General features: G+C 37.1%; 1 protein-coding gene across 3 annotated transcripts in view; it reads left to right on the top strand.

The window, feature by feature from the left end:
• Positions 1 to 20335, top strand: part of MED13L (mediator complex subunit 13L) — a 319479-nt gene that overhangs the window by 258185 nt on the left and 40959 nt on the right. For all 3 annotated transcript variants that reach the window (XM_034934593.3, XM_034934592.3, XM_055096226.2), the window contains exons 7-14: positions 362 to 550; positions 4499 to 4664; positions 6872 to 6976; positions 10687 to 11418; positions 12176 to 12401; positions 13403 to 13508; positions 13821 to 13945; positions 16718 to 16817. In XM_034934593.3, the coding sequence (XP_034790484.1) occupies positions 362 to 550; positions 4499 to 4664; positions 6872 to 6976; positions 10687 to 11418; positions 12176 to 12401; positions 13403 to 13508; positions 13821 to 13945; positions 16718 to 16817 (1749 nt within the window). The remainder of the gene's footprint in view (positions 1 to 361; positions 551 to 4498; positions 4665 to 6871; positions 6977 to 10686; positions 11419 to 12175; positions 12402 to 13402; positions 13509 to 13820; positions 13946 to 16717; positions 16818 to 20335) is intronic.

Here is a 20335-nt window from a genome sequence, read left to right as displayed (position 1 = left end):
GAGAAAATATTTTGCCTGAAGAACTTTATTCTTCTTCCTCTTCCTTAATTTAAAAATATAATCATTTAGATTCATCAGAAATAATCTCCATACCCATCTTTTTAAAGAAATTCTCTTGACACAATGGTATATACTGAGTAGTTATCTTGCCTGAAGCACCCTTGGTCCCTGTATTCCAAATGCTCTTATCATGATGTTGGAACACATGTTTAAACAGCTATTAACTTATGAAAGAATGGAGCCTATCACTTTTGGCAGTACTTCATGAGCATCTCATTTTCACCATTGGAATCATAAAATTGGAAGTCTTGTATGAATTCTTTCTCAGTCCTGATTCTTTCCTTGTTCTGTTTGCTTATAGGTGGTGTTCGGATGGTTTACCCTTCAGCATTTGTTTTGATCTCTCAGAATGACATCCCGGTTCCTCAGAGTGTTGCCAGTGCTGGAGGCCACATTGCAGTTGGGCAGCAAGGGCTTGGTAGTGTGAAGGACCCAAGTAACTGTGGGATGCCTCTGACCCCTCCCACCTCTCCAGAACAGGCTATCCTAGGTGAGTAGGATCCAGGAGTGTCCTGGGGAGAAGAGATCTCAGACAATTGTATAGTCTACCTGCCATGGGACAGGTGAGAAAACAGAAATTCCTGTTGGAAGAGATGGAGGTAGTAGAGTAACATAAGGATATTACAAAATGGAGAAGGAAAACTATAAACAAACAGAATTCATACACTTCAGAATTTTAACTCTGTCCATATTAGTCTTTATTGTTATTAAATAGTTTAGATTCTGTTAAGGTTTGCACACACATCTGCCCCTGTACGTGTGTATGTGTTCACATATAGATAAAATGTAGGGTTTTTTTTTGTTTGTTTTTTGTTTTTTTAAATTTTGAACAACTGAAGAATACTAAATCAGAGAGTAGCTGAAGCCTCTGCCCCAGTGACCATTGTCAGCCAGGGACAGGCCTTGAACAACTCTTTTCCCTGTTAGATATAAAGTTAGACTAGTGCTTAGTAGCTCTGAATAAATACTTTTCTCTGTCAGTAAAGTGTCTGCATTAATAATAAATATTAATTATATGGGACAGTTTTGACAGTTGGAACTGCCTGTCTTCATGGAAAAATTCAGAAATTGTTTAAATTGGGAACATTTTTGCCTTCTTTATTGAGTAGTATAGTTCCTATATTAACTTTGTTATTGTTGTAGTTGACCTCACTTGAATTAGAACTGTGGTCAGTATGGAAAGGATACTCATCATACTTGAGCTGAAATGAGATTATTTATTTATAAGCATTGAATGTGGGCCAAGCTGGCAGGAACATTAGAGTAAATAAAGCCTTGGCTGCTAAACTTTGAAAATAAACTATCAAGCATGATACATACATAATCCTCATGAAAATTACCAGAGTAAGACAGAATTTCAAAGTTTCTAGCACAATTCTTGGCAATTAGTGGGCATTAAATAAATGTTTATAGTTAAAGAAGATATTGGGGAAAAGCATATACTTTGTGATTGAGCGCACCTCGTTGTAAAACCTGGCTATATCGTTTACAAGGTGAGTGACCTTATTTAATTCTCGTAGTTTTTCCGAATCTTGGTTATTTTTTCTGATAAATGCATACTTTACCGGGTTGTTGTACATACTAGGTAATATATACAAGTGCTTGGTAAACAATAAAGTCATATACAAGTGGTAGCAATAATTTAAAGCAATATTCAAAACTCGAAGTTTAGCACACATTGTCTGGAGGTAATTACTCAGATGTTTTGTGGGAGACATAGAAATGGACATGTATGTTTTTAAGAACCATGTATTTGCTGAGATGGTTAAAAAAAAAAAGAAGAAAAGAAAAGTACATCCAAGGCCAGGCATGATGGCTCATGCCTGTAATCCCATCATTTTGGAAAGTCATGGCAGGTGGATCGCTTGAGCTCAGGAGTTTCAGACCATCCTGGGCAACATGGTGGAATCCTGTTTCTACAAAAAATACAGAAATGAGCTATGCATGGTGACAAATGCCTGTAGTTCCAGCTACTTGGGAGGCTGAGGTGGGAGGATGGCTTGAGCCCAGGAGGTGGAGGTTGCCGTGAGCCAAGACAGCATCAGTACACTCCACCATGGTCGACAGAGCTAGACCATATCTCAAAAAAATAAAAAAGTACTTCCGGCTTTCATTTGGTAGAGCAGAGAATTTGGATGATTCCTTGTGAAAGGATTTATCATCAATCAACTATATTAAACTAAAAAAGAACTTTCATAGTCTTTTGTAGTAATCATAGAGAAGATATATGAATATAAAAATTAGAATTATCAGTATTTTGAAGTTTTTAATTGCACATCACAATGTGGATTTTTAACAATTGCACTACATTAAGTTATCCACTTGTTATCTGTTTGTTTTTGTTTTGCCTTGTACTTAGTGAAATTTGTATTCAACTTAAAACTGAAGGCCTGCTGTGTAAATGAGGCTTTGACCTCTGGTCAGTTCAGAGCTCTTAATAGTCATAATTCAGAAACAAGAGGTTTTTTTGATGGGGGAATTTCAATGTGGACTAATTAACTATGGATCTTCAAATTCCTTGCCCTTTAACTCTGTATGCTATTGTGTTAGGCCTTGGATAAATAAATCCCCTGATGTCGCCTTATTCCTTAAAACAAACACACACAACTGAACAAAAGCTGCCGATATCCTTGCAGTAAAATGAATTTGCCTAAATTTTCATATCATAGGATGTTGAATTACAGGTTAGGAGTCTTAATGCTGTATCAGAGAGTATCCCGGTCAGCCTTGACATTCTGTAGTTGAATGCCATATTTTTCTAGATATAGGACAGAATGGGCTACTTTGCCGTCTAAAAAACACCAAAGTTCTCCTGGATTAGCAGAGGGCTTAGGAGGGCCGAATAGTATTAGTGACATTACTCATACCTTATTTGGATTGGTATATCCACTTGCCTCTTTGTTTGATATGTAGAGGTAATTGCAAGTAACAACATTCAACATGCATTTTAACAGATTGGAGTAACAAGTCTTGTTTAATTCCATCTAAGATACCACTCAGATTTTAGTTCAGTCATTTAAGTGCCACTGAAAAGCTTCAACCTAGCTTTAGTCAGGAAAGTCTCTATGGCTTGTTTCTCCCTACTCTTTTCTTTTCTTGGTCATAAATTGTTTCTTTATGATACCATGGGCATATGATCTCTTTAGCTATATCATAGGATGTTTTGGAGAGAAGGTCTATGTTATCTACTTCATACTTCTGTTTATTTCTTTAGTTTGCCTAGTTTTATAATTGGTGTTTGAAAAGCAATTGTAAAATTGAAATTCTTTTGCATCATGAACCAAGTTGGGAACTTTTAAAATGTAGCAAAGTTCAAATTTCTTATCTCATTTGTAATATAGTAATACTTTTATCGGAAAGAAGAGCGCTTCATTTCCTTAGAATATAAGCATTTGGGTCTTTTTTTAAAATAGACGTAAGCCTGACCATTCAGCTTGTATCATCATCATCTTTCATTGATAATAAGAATACTTAGTTTGTGTTATAAAGTTGCTTCTTCCTTTTTCACCTTGACTTTCGTTAAGATGTTTTGCATCATAGTTCTATTGAGAAGAAAATCCATAATATATACTTACTAAGTCAAATAGGTGAAAGTGATTCAATCAGAATTTAATACTGGAAATTGACTTTAGTATTTGTCTTATATAAGATAGAAGTAGTAAAATACTCAAAATATAAACAACAATCAGTATCATCAATAATCATAATGAACATAGTTGAAAGAAATAGATTATATTTATAACCACTGTATTTGGAAAAACTAAGTGGAGTTACTAGAGAGAAACCAGTGAATTTTTAATCCTCTGAAATAAAATGTCAAGACAACCTCTTTCAGTGTTGTAGTACTAAGTTTTAAATACATAGTGTCAGGCATAAGGACAAACAGTACCACACACAAATTTGAAATTTGACCTTGTTAAAAGCTTTGTGCCATTACTTTCTTTTTCCTACCCAGGGCACTGTGTGCTGCTGATATACAGCCATTTAGCTACATGAGTATAAAGCTCCCTCTACTGTTCCCTTTTGCCTTGAAACTCATTGACTGTGTTAAGATTTAAAAATCTAAAACAATCAGTGGAAGTTTGCATCTTTAATATTGTGATGTATGTACCCTTGCTTCTAAGTTGTTTCCAATACATGTGGAGTAGGAGTGCCTATGTATGAGTGTGCCCTTATGGTTGTGTGAGTGTTCATCTGATTAACTGATTTAGGGAGAAAAAACAAAGAATCATACAGACAGAGTTCCAGGGAAAAAAATCCATTCTGATAGAAATTTTACTCATGATTATAGATAGTGTTATTGCCAGGGGATAGGGAAAAAGCTATGTATATGACTTTCAACAATTAAAATGCATATTTATGTTAAATAAGATAGCAGTCTATGAAGTAGGAAACCTTTTCAGAAAATCCTAACATTCCAAATTGCCTTTTTTTTCAGGTGAGAGTGGAGGTATGCAGAGTGCTGCCAGTCACCTGGTTTCCCAAGATGGAGGGATGATAACTATGCACAGTCCAAAGAGATCGGGGAAGATTCCTCCAAAACTCCACAATCATATGGTCCATCGAGTCTGGAAGGAATGCATCCTCAACAGAACCCAGTCCAAGTAAGTTTTCTCGATTATGTCTAGATCATAGTTTAGTAACCATCTCCTTGATTGCTACCTGGAAAATGTCAATCACATTGCACTATTGTGTGACCAAACTTGAGAGGTCATCATTGGTATTTCATCTTTTTGAATTTAGTAGAATAAAATTTGAAATAAATATGTTAAAATCAAGACATTTACTGTACTTGATTTCATTATCGAGAAACTTTTTGAAGTTCCTGATACTGTACAGATTGGCATGGTGTTGACCTAATATTTTGTAGCACAGCTGGCACAGGGATTCACCATGGGTATCAGGACAGCAACCAGTGGGTTTGGTTTTTCCTTGCATATCAATGTATGAATGCATCCCTATTATGAAGGGAAAGAACCTTCCTTGCTGATTTACTATTGTATACAGGCCTTAGTTGTAATTAACAATACATTTTTGAACTAGACTGATGACAGTTGGAGGGGTGTTTATTATCTGCCGTGCTCCTGTTTGTTGATTTGAGAAAATTATGTTCTTTTCTTCCCCGACCTAACTTTCCTTCCTTTCCAGTCTCCCTGCCTTTCTTCTTTAACATACTTTTGGAAAAGGAGAGAATTGATTTTTAGAAAAGACTGCTGCTGATTATTTTAATTGCCTAAACAGTAATGACAAACAGGAGTCAATAAGTACTATTCCACTGATCAAGATTTATGTAAACATAATCAGCACAGTTTCATCTCTGTTTTAATATGAGTAGATGTCTGCTTTCTTGACTAATGAAAGTAGACAAATGAGTCTTGATTCTCTGAAACAGAATGAATATGGACATGCATGTCAGTAACATCCAATAACTTCCCTCATTTAGAAGCCAATGAAGTGTTTCTTAAGTGACTACTGTTCCAAGTTTTTATACAGATTTAAAACCTGTCCTTTGGACCCAGCTTTTAGCAATTTCATACTAAATATTGACCAATGAATTGATTCTAGAATAGTCCATTGAAGATGTAGTAGAGAGCTCTAAAATAATTGCAGTGGAAAATCATGTCACATTCTAGAATTAAAAAGTTATCTCTAGTCACTTTAAAATGGTCCTTTCCTTTAGAATAATTGGTACAGATATTTTTACTTCCATCTGCAATGCCTAGATTATTTCCAAGTAAACATTTTCTTTTTCTTTTCCTTTCACTTATCATGTTTGATTTTTAATCACCATCAACCTTACACCTCCACAACTCTTAACAGATCATAGTCCCTTTCTCAGCAGTACAGAACAGGGAGATGAGACAACCGGGAGGGCAGTGGAGGGCAGAGAGTGGGAGAACTCCCTGTAGAGCCACTGTTGAAACACTTTGCAGTATCTGCTGTAGCAAAATCAGCAATCCAAAAATATTGCCCCTTATTGTTATTTCATTGTATAATAAAGCGATCTGCTTTTCGCTACCAATTATCAGTGATATGTAGGAGATACTTCTATTTTCTATTTCACATTAGGAGTGCTGCTCTTAAATGCTAGTAAATATTTTACAGGATGAGTATCTTACTCAAAGTTCGTGGGACCGGAAGTGTTTGGGATTTCAGATTTTTTTTTAGATTTTGGAATATTTGCATATACATAATGAGATATCTTGGGGATGGGACTTAAGTCTAAGCACAAAGTTCGTTTATGTTTCATGTGCACATAGCCTGAAGGTAATTTTATACAATGTCTTAAAACAATTTTGTGCATGAAACAAAGTTTGGGTACATTGAACCCTGAGTAAGCAAGGGTGTCTATCTCAGCCACCCATGTGGATAATCTGGGATTGTTTGGCATCACCATCATTCCTGACTCAGAATTCATATGCTACCGATAAGCAATCACCTCAGCCTCCCAAGTATCTGGGACTACAGGCAAGCGCCACCATGCCCGGCTAATTTTTGTATTTGTATGTATGGGGTTTTGCCATGTTGCCCAGGATGGTCTCAAACTCCTGGACTCAAGCAATCCGCCCACCTTAGCCTCCCAAAATGCTGGGATTACGGGTATGAACCACATGCGCCCAGCCAAATGGAAACATTTTGAATCCTGCTTCCAGTACATAAAACAGGTTGTTTTATTCATTGGTTGCTCTGAACTACATGTCAGCAGGATACCATTACTATGTGAATGAAATGTATTCAACTCTTGAACATTTTTCTCCCCAGGGGTATGGGTATTATGTTCACACATAAGTCACATTTTTAACCCTTTTAGGAGGAGCCAAATGTCAACTCCAACTCTTGAAGAAGAGCCTGCTAGCAATCCTGCTACTTGGGATTTTGTGGATCCAACCCAAAGAGTCAGCTGTTCTTGTTCCAGGTAGGTAATAAAAAAGGCAAAATAGTAATGGATCGAATGATGGCGCATCTTGTTGATTCATCTCCTGGCCTCACAGATCAGTTCTTCCTGATTCTCCATTCTCCTCCAGTAGAGAAGAAAAAGATTAGTTTTTTTCTTATATGCAGATGATACAGTTTTATTGTCAGGACTCAGAGTTTGTTAGACAATCGGCCCTGTTAACGTATTGCTCCCACAACTTTTTTCTGGTTAGCAGCTTCAAAACTAAAGGCATCAGTTTGACAAGACAGTTCTTAGCCCTTTAAATGACTTTATTTAACTACTCTTAATTTTAAAGTAGAGATACATTAAAAACAGATGGGCTTGAGTCAATAGAATTTGGATTAAAGAGACTTTCTGTAGATAATTTGTTTTGTTGCTAGCAGTGGTGTTTTTTGATCAAGACAGGTATTTGGTCACAACTGCTAAAAGCTAAAACTGTTGCAGTAATGATACCTTGCTTATTCATTTAGTTCTTTGGATACGTCCTCAGATTGCTTTTTTGTAGAAAATTTTTGCATTCTTCGTGGATATTCCATTGACTTACCACTCTGATACTACCTCTGATACTTACCACTCTGATACCACTTACCACCATGATACTAAAGAATCTTACCGTCATGGGTTTTCATTAGGGTTCTTAAATTCTTTAAGTGGGCATAAGTCTTAACCCCCAGCTCATTTGACAGTTAGAAGAAGTGGTGATGATTTTTCACCACGACTGGGCTATTTTGAGTAGCCCCGCTTCAGAAATATACACTTTCAAATTTGATACTGTTCAATGTTGATAAAAAGTTCAGGTGAGATAAGCATATTTAGAAGATGGCCATTCATGTCTCTGGTGAGATCAGGGTTTCTTAATGTAGCATGAGTGACTTGGCTTCAGGCTGAGGAGGTAGTCCATACGCCCCCTGCATATATGCAGACTGCTGCGTGTGTACACTTAGGGAACAGCTTTGACACGTTTTCCTCTTCTCCCCTGCCCCTTGAATTGATTCTTTATCGAGCTCTGCCTTGGTAGCCTCTTGTTGAGAGATGTAAGGATAAGCCTAATGAAACTTATTATTGATTTTTCAGGGAGGATGTTTTTGAAGAAGTTGCTTGCTCATTAAGGGTTCCCTCTCTGAGCATGTGAGAGCCTCGCTCTGGTGTTAGTAGGTGAATACCTACTTTACTCTTGTCTCTAGGCTGTTGTGAATTGTGTGACAAAAAGTATTTTCCCAGTAACTTTGACTTATGGACAACTCACAGCCAAGTTAAGGCCCGCCTTTAGCACATACATAGGATATAAATTGTAGTGTATTTAACTTTTCTTTCATCTTATTTTCCCTGCTCTTTCCTTAGCCCAGATTTTTTCACTTAAAAAAATAACGTATTTACTGACTTTTACACATTTTTATTAGCTACCTGGAATTATTTTTGTAACACATTAAGTGTAAATAAACAAATAATGCTTTGCTTTTTGTTTTCTGGAATTATTGTTGTATTTCTTTGCCAAATGCATATATCTTCAGGTCTTTTTTTTATAACCATATGCATACCAAGGCACCATTCATTGACTTTCCAACTTCTGTCCCAACCTGACTTTCACATAGTCTTGTATTTTGGGGGATGCCTTTAAGAAAAATCCTTAGGCTGGGTGCAGTGGCTCACGCCTGTAATCCTAGCACTTTGGGAGGCCAAGGCAGGCAGATCACGAGGTCAAGAGTTCGAGACCAGCCTGACCAACATGGTGAAACCCCATTTCTACTTTAAAAAAAAAACAAAAAAAACAAAAATTAGCCAGCCATGGTGTGTGTCTGTAATCCCAGCTGCTCAGGAGGCTGAGGCAGGAGAATTGCTTGAACCCGGGAGGTGGAGGTTGCAGTGAGCCGAGATCGCACCACTGTACTCCAGCCTGGGCGACAGAGCGAGACTCCATCTCAAAAAAAAAAAAAAGAAAGAAAAATCCTTAATTTTTGCCATGTATGCTTCCCCGCAAACCTGGAACCCTATTGTGGTCATTTTTATCACAATTTTCTCTTCCCAGCCTACAGACTTGTTAGATGTAATCTGTCACTGGATTTCACACTGACTTCCTTTGAAATGCCTATTGTAGTCCTTCTCCTTTCCTTGTTCTTTTAGTCATGATCTATTTCTACATGCTTGGGCCCTGCCTCAGGTTTCTTCCTACCACCAGTCACCAATATAGTGTGCCGACTTCGTCTGATTTTCCCACTGCCTGCACCAGGTTCTTTTCCTGCTGAGACGCACTGTGATTCTCTCCTACCTACTGTGCCTTCCTCGTTCTAACCTTTGTGCAATGTAGCTGAATCATTAAATACAGTTGAAAAAACTTACTTTATGATTAGATTATCCACTTTGCAAAAAATCTTTACTTTGAAGAGGGTATCATAAAGTGTCTCTCAAAGAACTAGTGCGGGTAAATGCTCTCTGAGAAAAAAAGTCTAAAAGACTTTTAAATTTTAGGTTTTAAAGTAAGTACCTTCATAAGATATTGAGATACTTTCTGATGAGACGTTCACATGTTACTGTGGTACCATGCTCATTGAGCTTAAAGACAAGAAGTTCAGGAGTGTTTGTTTTTATTTTTTTAGAGTAGCAAAGACTTTGGCAAGAGTATTTGCAGATTATCTGCTGCAGGATTACCAAACCCATTATGGTACAGACCACTCCTTCCACTCTTTAATGGCCTTATGGAGCAGGGCAGCCATCCTGCTGTCCCACTAAACCATCCCATTATGCCCCACAAATCCGTTTTACTGCTCACTAGGGCATCATTTAGTGCAATGCAGCAGTAATTTAATGCCACCCTAGTGGCCTCAGAGAGTTACTACTACACCGGCAGGAGAGCTCACATATTTCCCCGGGAATGATTTATATATTGGGAGGTACTGGCTGACCTGCAGTATAACTTTGTTGTACAGATTAAACCTTGGCATCATCTAGTGGGCTCTTACTGAGCCCTTTTTCACACCCATGCTTGCCAAGAAGTGTGTTAAGATGTGAGCCGACTTGGTTTTTCTGCTTAGATGGTTCAGGTGCATTTGTGTATGTGTGGTGTTAACTTCTGTCATTTTAACGTGTGTCTGTAAGATCCAAAGTTGTCTTTTATCCCTTCTTGCCTAGATATAGTGGCACATAAAGTTTCTAGTATATTTATCCTATTAAATGTTCTTAGGATGGAAACTTACTGTTTTAGTTCCACACTTTGAGGCAGAGTAGTTGCATAGTTATTTTATTCCCAATTTACAGCACTACAAGCCATTATAAGCCATTCTATATTACAGTTAGTAGAGTGTTATAAAATAGAAATTGGAAGCTTTGTTGTTTCTTGGCAGAGAATCTCATGACTCTACTCTCATGGTTTTAAGATGCAGTATGAATAGGTTATCTGAGGCCCTCACCAAATCTAAAAGATTTGGGTTTTTTTGAATCAGTGATTTGTAGGGATTAGCAATGTACCTTACATCTTTTGCTGTGCCCATTTCTTATCTGCTTAACTTGTATGTGATTGATTCTTCATTTTTCATTGGGGTGTATTGTGTTTTTTAGTTATGTAAGTATAATTAAAAACTTAGAGCCCTTTTATATGTATTAGTACATCTAATGTATGCTTTAAAAGGCAAAATTTTGTCAGAGAATCTCTTTTCTTAATGTTATAATGATGTAATTGTTTACTCTCATTTTAGGCATAAGCTTTTAAAACGTTGTGCAGTCGGGCCCAATCGACCTCCCACAGTATCTCAACCAGGGTTCAGTGCAGGACCATCATCATCTTCATCTTTACCACCTCCTGCTTCTTCTAAGCACAAAACAACAGAAAGACAGGAAAAAGGAGACAAGCTGCAAAAGAGACCCTTAATACCATTTCACCATAGGCCCTCTGTGGCTGAAGAATTATGCATGGAACAAGATACACCAGGACAGAAACTAGGGTTGGCAGGGATAGACTCCTCCTTAGAGGTGTCTAGCAGTAGGAAATATGATAAGCAAATGGCCGTGCCTTCCAGAAATACAAGCAAGCAAATGAATCTGAATCCTATGGATTCACCTCATTCCCCTATATCCCCTCTGCCACCAACACTCAGCCCTCAGCCACGAGGTCAGGAAACAGAGAGTTTGGACCCACCATCGGTCCCTGTGAATCCAGCCCTTTATGGAAATGGACTAGAACTCCAGCAGTTGTCTACTCTGGATGACAGAACTGTCCTCGTAGGCCAAAGACTGCCTCTCATGGCAGAGGTCAGCGAGACAGCCTTATATTGTGGGATTAGGCCCTCGAACCCGGAGTCATCAGAAAAGTGGTGGCATAGTTATCGTCTCCCACCCAGTGATGATGCTGAGTTCAGGCCTCCAGAGCTCCAGGGTGAGAGATGTGATGCCAAAATGGAGGTAAACTCAGAGAGCACTGCATTGCAAAGGTAAGACAGCTCTCTGCACCACCCACCCGTCCACCAGAAGGGCATGGGCTCCCTCCCCATCTCTACCTGCTAAACTTTCAGATTCAAAATTGAAGTAGGCTTTTCTTTGTCCTTCTTGACTCTGGATATGGAAAATGTTTAATGGTCAAATGCTTTGTCCTACTTATAGGTTAGCACACATGTCATTTGACACATGGGCATATAAAGAACTCTTTATGCCATTTAAGTACACTCCAAATATATTAATTCATTTTTGCCCTACTGTTTGTTAATTAAAGAATATAGCTTTATAAGACTTTCCATACTGCTGTCAGTGCCTTCTTTGTATGTTGACATTTTTGAGGAAGGCTTTGCCTGCATTCAGGTGTATGTATCATGTATCTAGTATAATATTTATAGCTCTTTTGAGCCACCCATTCTAAAACTTTACATAGATTATCTCATTTAATCTTCACTGTACCATATTATTACGTTAATTTTATAACTGAGAAACTAGGGCCATGCAGTTAGTAAATGACACAGATGGGATTTGAAACTAGGCAGTCCGTCCTGAGAACCTGTGCTCTTAAGTGGAATTGATGGGCCCAGAGACAAAAGCATATATTCTTGACAAAGTATGCTAATTTTTATTTAATCATGAATATAAACTGTAAAAGCAAATCACTATATCGGTGAATTTTTAGTTGTTTTTACAAAAAGTTTAAACTTTGTAAATGCTTTAAGGCATAAATGCTCTTTTTTTTTTTTTGTCTTTTAGACTCTTAGCACAACCTAACAAACGGTTTAAAATCTGGCAAGACAAACAGCCCCAGATGCAGCCACTCCACTTCCTTGACCCATTGCCTCTATCACAACAACCTGGAGACAGTTTGGGAGAAGTGAATGACCCATATACCTTTGAAGATGGTGACATAAAATACATCTTTACAGCCAACAAGAAATGCAAACAAGGGACGGAGAAAGATTCCCTGAAAAAGAATAAGGTACCATTTAACAGAGAGAGAGAGTCCAGCATGGTGTGGGTTTCTATCTATGTCAGTACAACATGTGTGGGAAGACTTTGGAGGCAGAACGTTTGAGATAGTCTTGCCTGAGTGCTCTGTCCCCATATTCATGCTCTTGGTACTATTGTATTGAACAGCGTATTGTTCCTTTTTATGTCATGGCTCACCTTTGTTTAAAAGTCAGCCGAACATAAATGAAGCCTCATATTTTCCAGGCTATAGCTTGTACAGTGCATGTTTTCTCTCATATGCTAATTCTTGTTGGCCTATGCTCCCTATTTCTTTTAAAATATTATTCCGAACTACCCAAAATGTAAAGGAAAAAATGTTTGTAACAGTAGGTATACACAATTTATCGAGCGCTTCTTATCCTTACTGTGTTGAGCGCTATACCTATATATTCTCTGGGTTAATATCAACTCTACCCATAGACTATCAGTATTAATTTTACTGGTTTCATCATCATAAAAATGAGTACTGGTTGTGTCTGCTGTCTTTAATTTCAAATTTTCAGGCATTCTAAAATATGGGCCATTGAAATAGGTATTCTTGAGAATCAAGGAAATAAAACAATTATAAGAGGCTGGTATAGTTAGGGGAATGCTTTTTAGATTGTTTTATACAGATCTCCCTAGACCCAGAAAGCCAAATCTATAATTTAGCATCTAAAATGTTGTTAAAGGCAGCTTTTAACACCATGGCAGGTCTGTAATCAAATGCCACCAGTACTGCTTAGGCGTAAAACACTGATTCACTCAGAATACCCCATAGGATTGAGGGGAAAGTGGGGAGCTCATGGTTCTGTTGAAATTCCAGAGAAAGGACCTATCTTTTACTTCCTTTGGTTGCATAGACCATGGTTTATCATACTTGTGCTCATAACAAGTTCCATTCTACCCTCTAATTCTTTGTGTTCTCCCTCATATTTCACACTTTGGGTTGGTGTTCATGTGTTTTGTTTGGCTGAATTTATTATACAGTCAGAGGATGGATTTGGTACCAAGGATGTCACTACACCAGGTCATTCCACGCCGGTGCCTGATGGGAAAAATGCCATGTCTATTTTCAGTTCTGCTACTAAAACAGGTGTGTACAATGATTATTTGCCTCACTTGGATTGTTGCTAAAATGAAATGCAAAGGAGATGCTTCTCAATGTAAAATTTTATTCTTATTGTAATAAGAATTTCATCTCATCTTTAATATATTTTTCATAGTTTGTTTTTCAGTTCCTTTCAAAACTGATAAACATATTTGGAAATAATTGTCTCTAAATTTAACTAAAACCATAGGGAAAAACTCACAGGCAGGTCATGTTCATTGAGATCCGTGTCCTCTCCCTACTCCTTTGCGCTTGGTGGAGTTGTTTATTCTGTGTCTTTTGCCTCCTTTCCTACAGATGTCCGGCAGGATAATGCTGCTGGCAGAGCTGGCTCCAGTAGCCTTACGCAGGTAACAGATTTGGCACCTTCCCTGCATGACTTAGACAACATCTTTGATAATTCTGATGACGACGAACTTGGGGTGAGTTTGCCATAGCTACATAAACAAAAATTTCGCTACATGAAAGGACTTTATGTCAGTGTTGTAGTATTTCTTTATAGTTTGGTGTCCTGAATTTGGGGGCTCTTATTTCAGGTTCTGAATGTTCTTTATAAATGTCTGTATACTGGAATCTAGTCACGCTGTATAAAAAAAGTTTGTATACTTGGAAAAGATTGTAAAGGTTATTAGCGTAGTGTATCCACCTCGAGTTTTGTTCATTGAAGGATCTTTTTCATTAGTGTATTCCAGTTGTACGTATTAAAATCTTTCACATTTATTGTAATAAATTCTTCTAAATATCACAGGACTACTAGAAATGTATTACGTTGTCCCTTAGGTTTGATTTTTAAAGTAATGCCCACATAACTTTTTATTCATCTAATAAGTCAGAGGTTAGGTATGCAAATATGATTTATACTTTTTAAGATCATGGCATCATTGTAGGGGAATAGAATTTATATACATAGAAGTTAAATACTACAAGGCAGCATACGATTAAAATGACAGAGAAGAATAATTACTATAATTCTTTGGAGATCAGCAGAACTAAGAGTCAGGAAATGTGTGTCCTCATCCTCCTAACCAACTCTGTACCTTTGGGCAAATACAAGTGCTTGTTTTTTCTGGGAGACCTAGAGATGAGTAAGATAGGCTCTGTTTTCAAAAAGGTCAGCTTATTAGTTTACTTTTCTTTCATTTATTCACTTATCTACCTCCCTATTCATCTGTTTTACATACATTTGTTAATTGTTTGAAGGTTAATTCCTTTGTGGTGGTACTAAGGCTAGTCATTGAGGTTAGAAATATGATTAAATTACCACCCTTATACTTGAGATGCTCACAGACATAAGGAGAAATGGCACATAAAGTTATAATGTACTTATTGCTGTGAGTACAATAATAGACCTGAATCTAAAGTTGCTGGACATTCAGATACGAAGTGACCAAGTGATGGGGAGCAGTGTTTAAGTTAAGGCTTGAAAGTTAAGTAGGAAACATTTCTAAAGCCCATTCAAACTTTAAAATAAAATGTATCTAACAGATATTATACACCATTACTGTTATAAGTACTTAGAAGATGAGGAGATCATAATGGTCTGGAAGAATGGATTGTACTTGAAATATGGAAAGACGGGGTCATTGAGAGGAAGGGGGGAGGGACATTAGTTTAAGTGTGGAATGAGCCTTGATTAAACAACAAAAATGAACTAGATTAGCTTTCAGGGATAAGGAACAGACCATTGGTCTGTTTTTTTGGATGGTTAGAGACTGATAGGTCTAGGAAAGTTTTGGATTTTAAACTGTACTAATATGTGTTCCTCTGAGGGCTGCTGAGTATAGAACTGAACTGGCAGAAGGGCTATTTTTTTTTCCAGTCTGATATGCCGAAAGCAGGAATCCTCTAATCTGGTAACTTTTGTTGGATTGGAACACTAGAATCTGAATTTATACAGTGGCCACATGAAGGAAAAGGACATGACAATGTGAAAAACTCTGGTAGAAGAAATGACTCATTTCTTCATTGCTGATCCAGGCATTGAATTTGACTATCCACCGGAGGCCAAGTGCTGCCTGGGTTTGGTTTTAAAGATACAGAGGGTTAGGATAGGTGCTTTGGCAATGGTGATGGGAATCCAATATGAAAAGAAAAGGAGGTACAAGTCAAAGGAGGAGAAAGAAAAGAACAGAGCAAGCATTTTGGAGTGGCCTGCCTGATCTGTTCATGACCACTATCCTGGTAATTGTTTCTGCTCTGGGCCACTGAACTTATTCTTTGTATAAATTATGAATTACTATTAAGCTTAATGAAGAAATGTTTAACTGTTGGGAATATACTTTTAGTAATATTAACATGAAAAGGAGAATTGGACATTTTCAATCAAATTTTCATTTCTCTGAGTGTTTTTGCTTTACTCTGATTTTTAGTCTGGCATTTAATCACATGAGCGGTTTACCTTAGAATATATTGCTAATTCATCTTACTACTCGTAAATGGAGTTGGGAGGCTGTTGGCTGAGTTGTCATCTCATGTGTCTTTGAATTTAATTTTAATTTTACATTTCAATGTTGTGACATTGTATAAGTATAAATAAATAAAAGGCCTTCTATTTGTAAAAATCATTTTTTGCTTTATTTTATATTTTATTTTAATTCATCACCAGTTCATTTAATGTTAAAGATAATCTTGCCCAGTAATGCACTTGGTTTGTTTTTGAATAACAGATCAGAGAAAAACCTTCTGAATATTTCAATAATTTTACAAAACAAGGTTATTTTTGGTGAAGATAAATAGTAACTATAAAAATAGGTACAGAAGATACATAGTTTGTTGTGATAAATGCAAAAAAAAAAAAAAGAATTGGAGGGCTTGAGATTATGCCTTTTAGCTGCTTGCTTCCAAGTATAAGGGAAACCAGACCAATTGTCAGTTACTACTGGAGGCACCACCCTAATGTAACACTGTGTCCCTGAAAATTGACTTGGGAGGGAAGAATTGCTTAAGGTCTGCAAGCTCTCCTTTGATGGCGCAATCTGCCCTCACAAGATCCATGGAAAAAATTCACTGTTTCTTACACTTGATAAGCTTGTAACCATCTCCTTTGTTTCACTATCTATTGGTATTTCTAGAGGTTCACCTGGTAAACGCTTCTACCAAGAGGCATCTACCAATAGGCATACATTAGGAAATATTTGAATGCTGCCCTACTTACATACACGTCACTCTGTTTTAATAACATCATCTGTTCTTAGGCTGTATCACCTGCTCTGCGCTCATCAAAAATGCCTGCAGTTGGGACAGAAGACCGACCTCTTGGGAAGGATGGAAGAGCTGCTGTTCCTTATCCACCAAGTAGGTAGAGAAACTTGACTGAGCCATTGTGGCTCACTGCCTGTAACTTAGATATAATATTCTCATACTCAGTGGTGCTTTATCTTTATCTGAAATTCCCCTTCCTTTTGACAGAATTCTAACTGTGAATTAAAACCTATATAAATTGGTGTTCTGAGATGGCAGGCAGCTAATCATATACAGAAACCATCTTAATTTGAATTCCTTTCCTTTGTTTTCCAGTTAAGAATTAGCTTTTTATAGCTTAAAATGTAGAAAAACATGTTTTAGGTTTGTTTTTCTAATAGTCCTTTCCTAGTAGAATAAATGCTGCACAAGTGATTTTTCAAACTGATACTCTATTATAAGACTGTGTAAAATGTTTCTGTTTTTATAAATGTAATTCACTCAAGGATATTGGATATTTGATTTCAGTGGTCCTTTTCAAGATGCATACTAAAGTTTTTGTGTTTCCTTTTGAGATCAACTAGTTTTACCATATATGCTGACAAAGAGATGAACCTCTTTTTTTTGAGTATATTCTTTGCCCTAAGAAACCAAATTATTCTACAAGAGGAAAAAAAGTCAGGGTAGCTTATGTGAATACTCTGAAGCAGAAACATAATTCCATTGCAAATCATTCTTTAACACCTTCTCATTAACTTCAGCTGGTAATGAGAACAAATTGAGGGGAAAAACCACCATGTCATAGGGATGAGTCAAAAAGCTTTATGAACCTATAAATGTAGTGCTTGCTGATTTACTCAAATCTAGAAGTTGGGAAGTATACAGAGATTGGATTTTGACAGCTTTAGTGGATCCATAGCTTTTTAAAATATGCAAAGCTTTCTCAAGCATGACATGGGTGAAAATGAATAATGATAGCCAGCCCGTTGCTGTAGTTTTTTTAGTTAAACATTTTTCTTGTTTTATTACTCTGCACTGCAGAACTTCACAAACATGGAACTTCACAGATTAAAAGAAACAGTATTAAAATAGATATGTGCAGGTCAGATGAGTGAGTTTTTCCTCTTTTTTGAATCCATTGATCCTTTACCCTTTTTGACATGACGTGATGCGTAGTGATGTGAAATGTTAGAATGTCTGATAACTCAGCCAAGGCTTTTCACTCGCAGACATCCTGCTAGTTAGCAGCATTGCCCAGTGAAGTATATTGTGTGCTCTATCCTTTCTCTCATTTCTATCCAAAAAAGAATTATTTCAAAAAGAAGCTACTCAAAATTCAAAATTTTATGATAAAGTGCACGTTATAAAAACGAATCAATATGAAATGTAGCACAGAATATTAACACCAGGAAAACCCAGATATGCAAGAATACAGAGGATCATCTTAATGTGTACAAAGCATATATATAAATATGTATTCGTGAGAGCATATGTATTTGTGGGATGGGGTGGGGGAGTGAGGGGAACACACAGTATTTCCTCCCAAGAAATGACAATGAAAATAGCCTGGCAAGATATTTTAATCTCAGCGATAGATTTTTGGGCATTGCGGTGGGAAGACAAATGTATTATAAAAGTTAATGTCTAGCCTGTAATCCCAGCACTTTGGGAGCCCAAGGTGAGCAGATTACTTGAGGTCAGGAGTTGGAGACCAACCTGGCCAACGTGGTGAAACCCCATCTCTACTTAAAATACAAAACTTGGCACCACATGGTGGTGTGCACCTCTAATCCCAGCTACTCGGGAGGCTGAGGCAGGAGAATCACTTGGACCCAGGAGGCGGAGGTTGCAGTGAGCCGAGATAGCACCACTGCATTCCAGCCTCGGCGACAGAGCAAGACTCCATCTCAAAAAACAGAAACAAAACAAAATTAATGTCTAAACAACACTGTCCAGTAGAAACACAAGGGAAGCCACAAATGAGAGCCACATGTGCAATTTCACATTTTCTAGTGGCTATTTAAAAAAAGAAATTAATTTTAATAATATACAGTATTTAAGTATCCAAAATATTATTTTTACACGTAATTAGTATAAAATTATTGCAGTATTTCACTTTTTTATAAAAATGTAATATATAATGGTTGTACATATTTTACTTTTTTTTTGGTATGAAGTTTTGGGAATACAGTGTATGTTTTACACGTGCAACCCATCTCTATTTGGTCAAGCCCCATTTTGGGTGCTCAGTAGCCACGTGTGGCCAGTGGATATTGTGTTGGAAAGCATAGGTTCCTCATTATTCATTTGTGAATGTAATGCTGAAGACAGCAACAAACAGTGACAAATAGGTTTACTTTAATATCAAGTTTATGTTGAGGTAGTATTGTGTTATAGTAAAAACATGTTTTTATTAGGTTTTATTATTAACCACTTTCTTAGAAATTTTCGTATTTGAAAGCACATCAGTTTAAAGTATGAGTCTTTGAATAGACCAAAGGAAAGAGTTGGATTTTGGGGTTGGTTCATTTGTTTATTTTCCAAGAGTCCTTACGGTTTGGAAGGGACTTGGGCATGTGCTCTGGGGTGAGGAGAACACTAAGAAATCAACAATGCTGCTTTGTTGGAGGTCTTCCATCCTGTGCATGAATACATAAAGTGCTGGGCAGAAGCAGGTGGGTGTCTTATGAGTTCCCGCTGAAGTGCAGAGATAGGCAGGATGGGAGTAAGCAGAGCACTGTGGGCAGCACAGCTCACCTCCAGTCCGTCCTGGTGGCTGTTTCCACCCTTGCTTTAGCCGTTTTCTGGGAAGAAAATTGAAGAGACAAATCATGTTTCTATTTTGGAGGACCAAAGTGTTTCTTGGAGTCTGTGTGTTCTTTCTGCTTTACCCACTTTGAGTCCGGTTCCCTTTGGTCATCTCAAAATTTCTTTAGGGTCATATATTTTCAGAAAGTCCCATAACTTGACAGTGGTTCCATCTTTTTCCAATCCAGGTTTGGGAGGGAGAATTAATTTGTACTGACTTCATCATTTGCTGGATGTTTAGATGTTTGCAGCAAAGTGTTCACTTCTGAGCATACATTATCTCAATATGCACAAAAAATATGAAGTAGATATTTTTCCCATTTTACGGATTAGGAAATTGAAGTGAGACAGACTGAGTCTTCCTTAAGAATATCTGATACTAACAATGATAAAGACCACTTTATAAAGTGACTCTCTTGGAGGTAGAATTTCATCCCTGCTTTTTTGTGTGTTCTCTGTTTACCTTTGCTAAAATTAACAGGGTGGCTGAGGCTTTGAAAACTGAGATATATGCGTGCGTTCAGGAAGATCAAAGAAGTCAGCTAACACTAAGTGCCTTTATTATGTTTCTTACAGGAAATGTAAAAACAAATTTAATAGAACTATTTTTTTTTTTTTGCAAAATCTTGTGTCATAGGATACTTATAAGAAAGGCTATGTTTAAGCTCATCCTTTTAACTTAAAGAGAATTTATACAATTTCTGTACTTCACAAAGAGCTACACTGGCTATTAAGATTTATGGCAATGTGACTTTGAAGATTTTATGAAGCAGAATTATGTTTTAAAATATAACTCAAATTATATTACAGTTTTGTAGTAGCTG

This window comes from Pan paniscus, chromosome 10 (genome assembly GCF_029289425.2).
Source record: "Pan paniscus chromosome 10, NHGRI_mPanPan1-v2.0_pri, whole genome shotgun sequence".
NCBI classification, from domain to species: Eukaryota; Metazoa; Chordata; class Mammalia; order Primates; family Hominidae; genus Pan; species Pan paniscus.
This window is presented reverse-complemented; position numbering and strand designations above follow the sequence as displayed.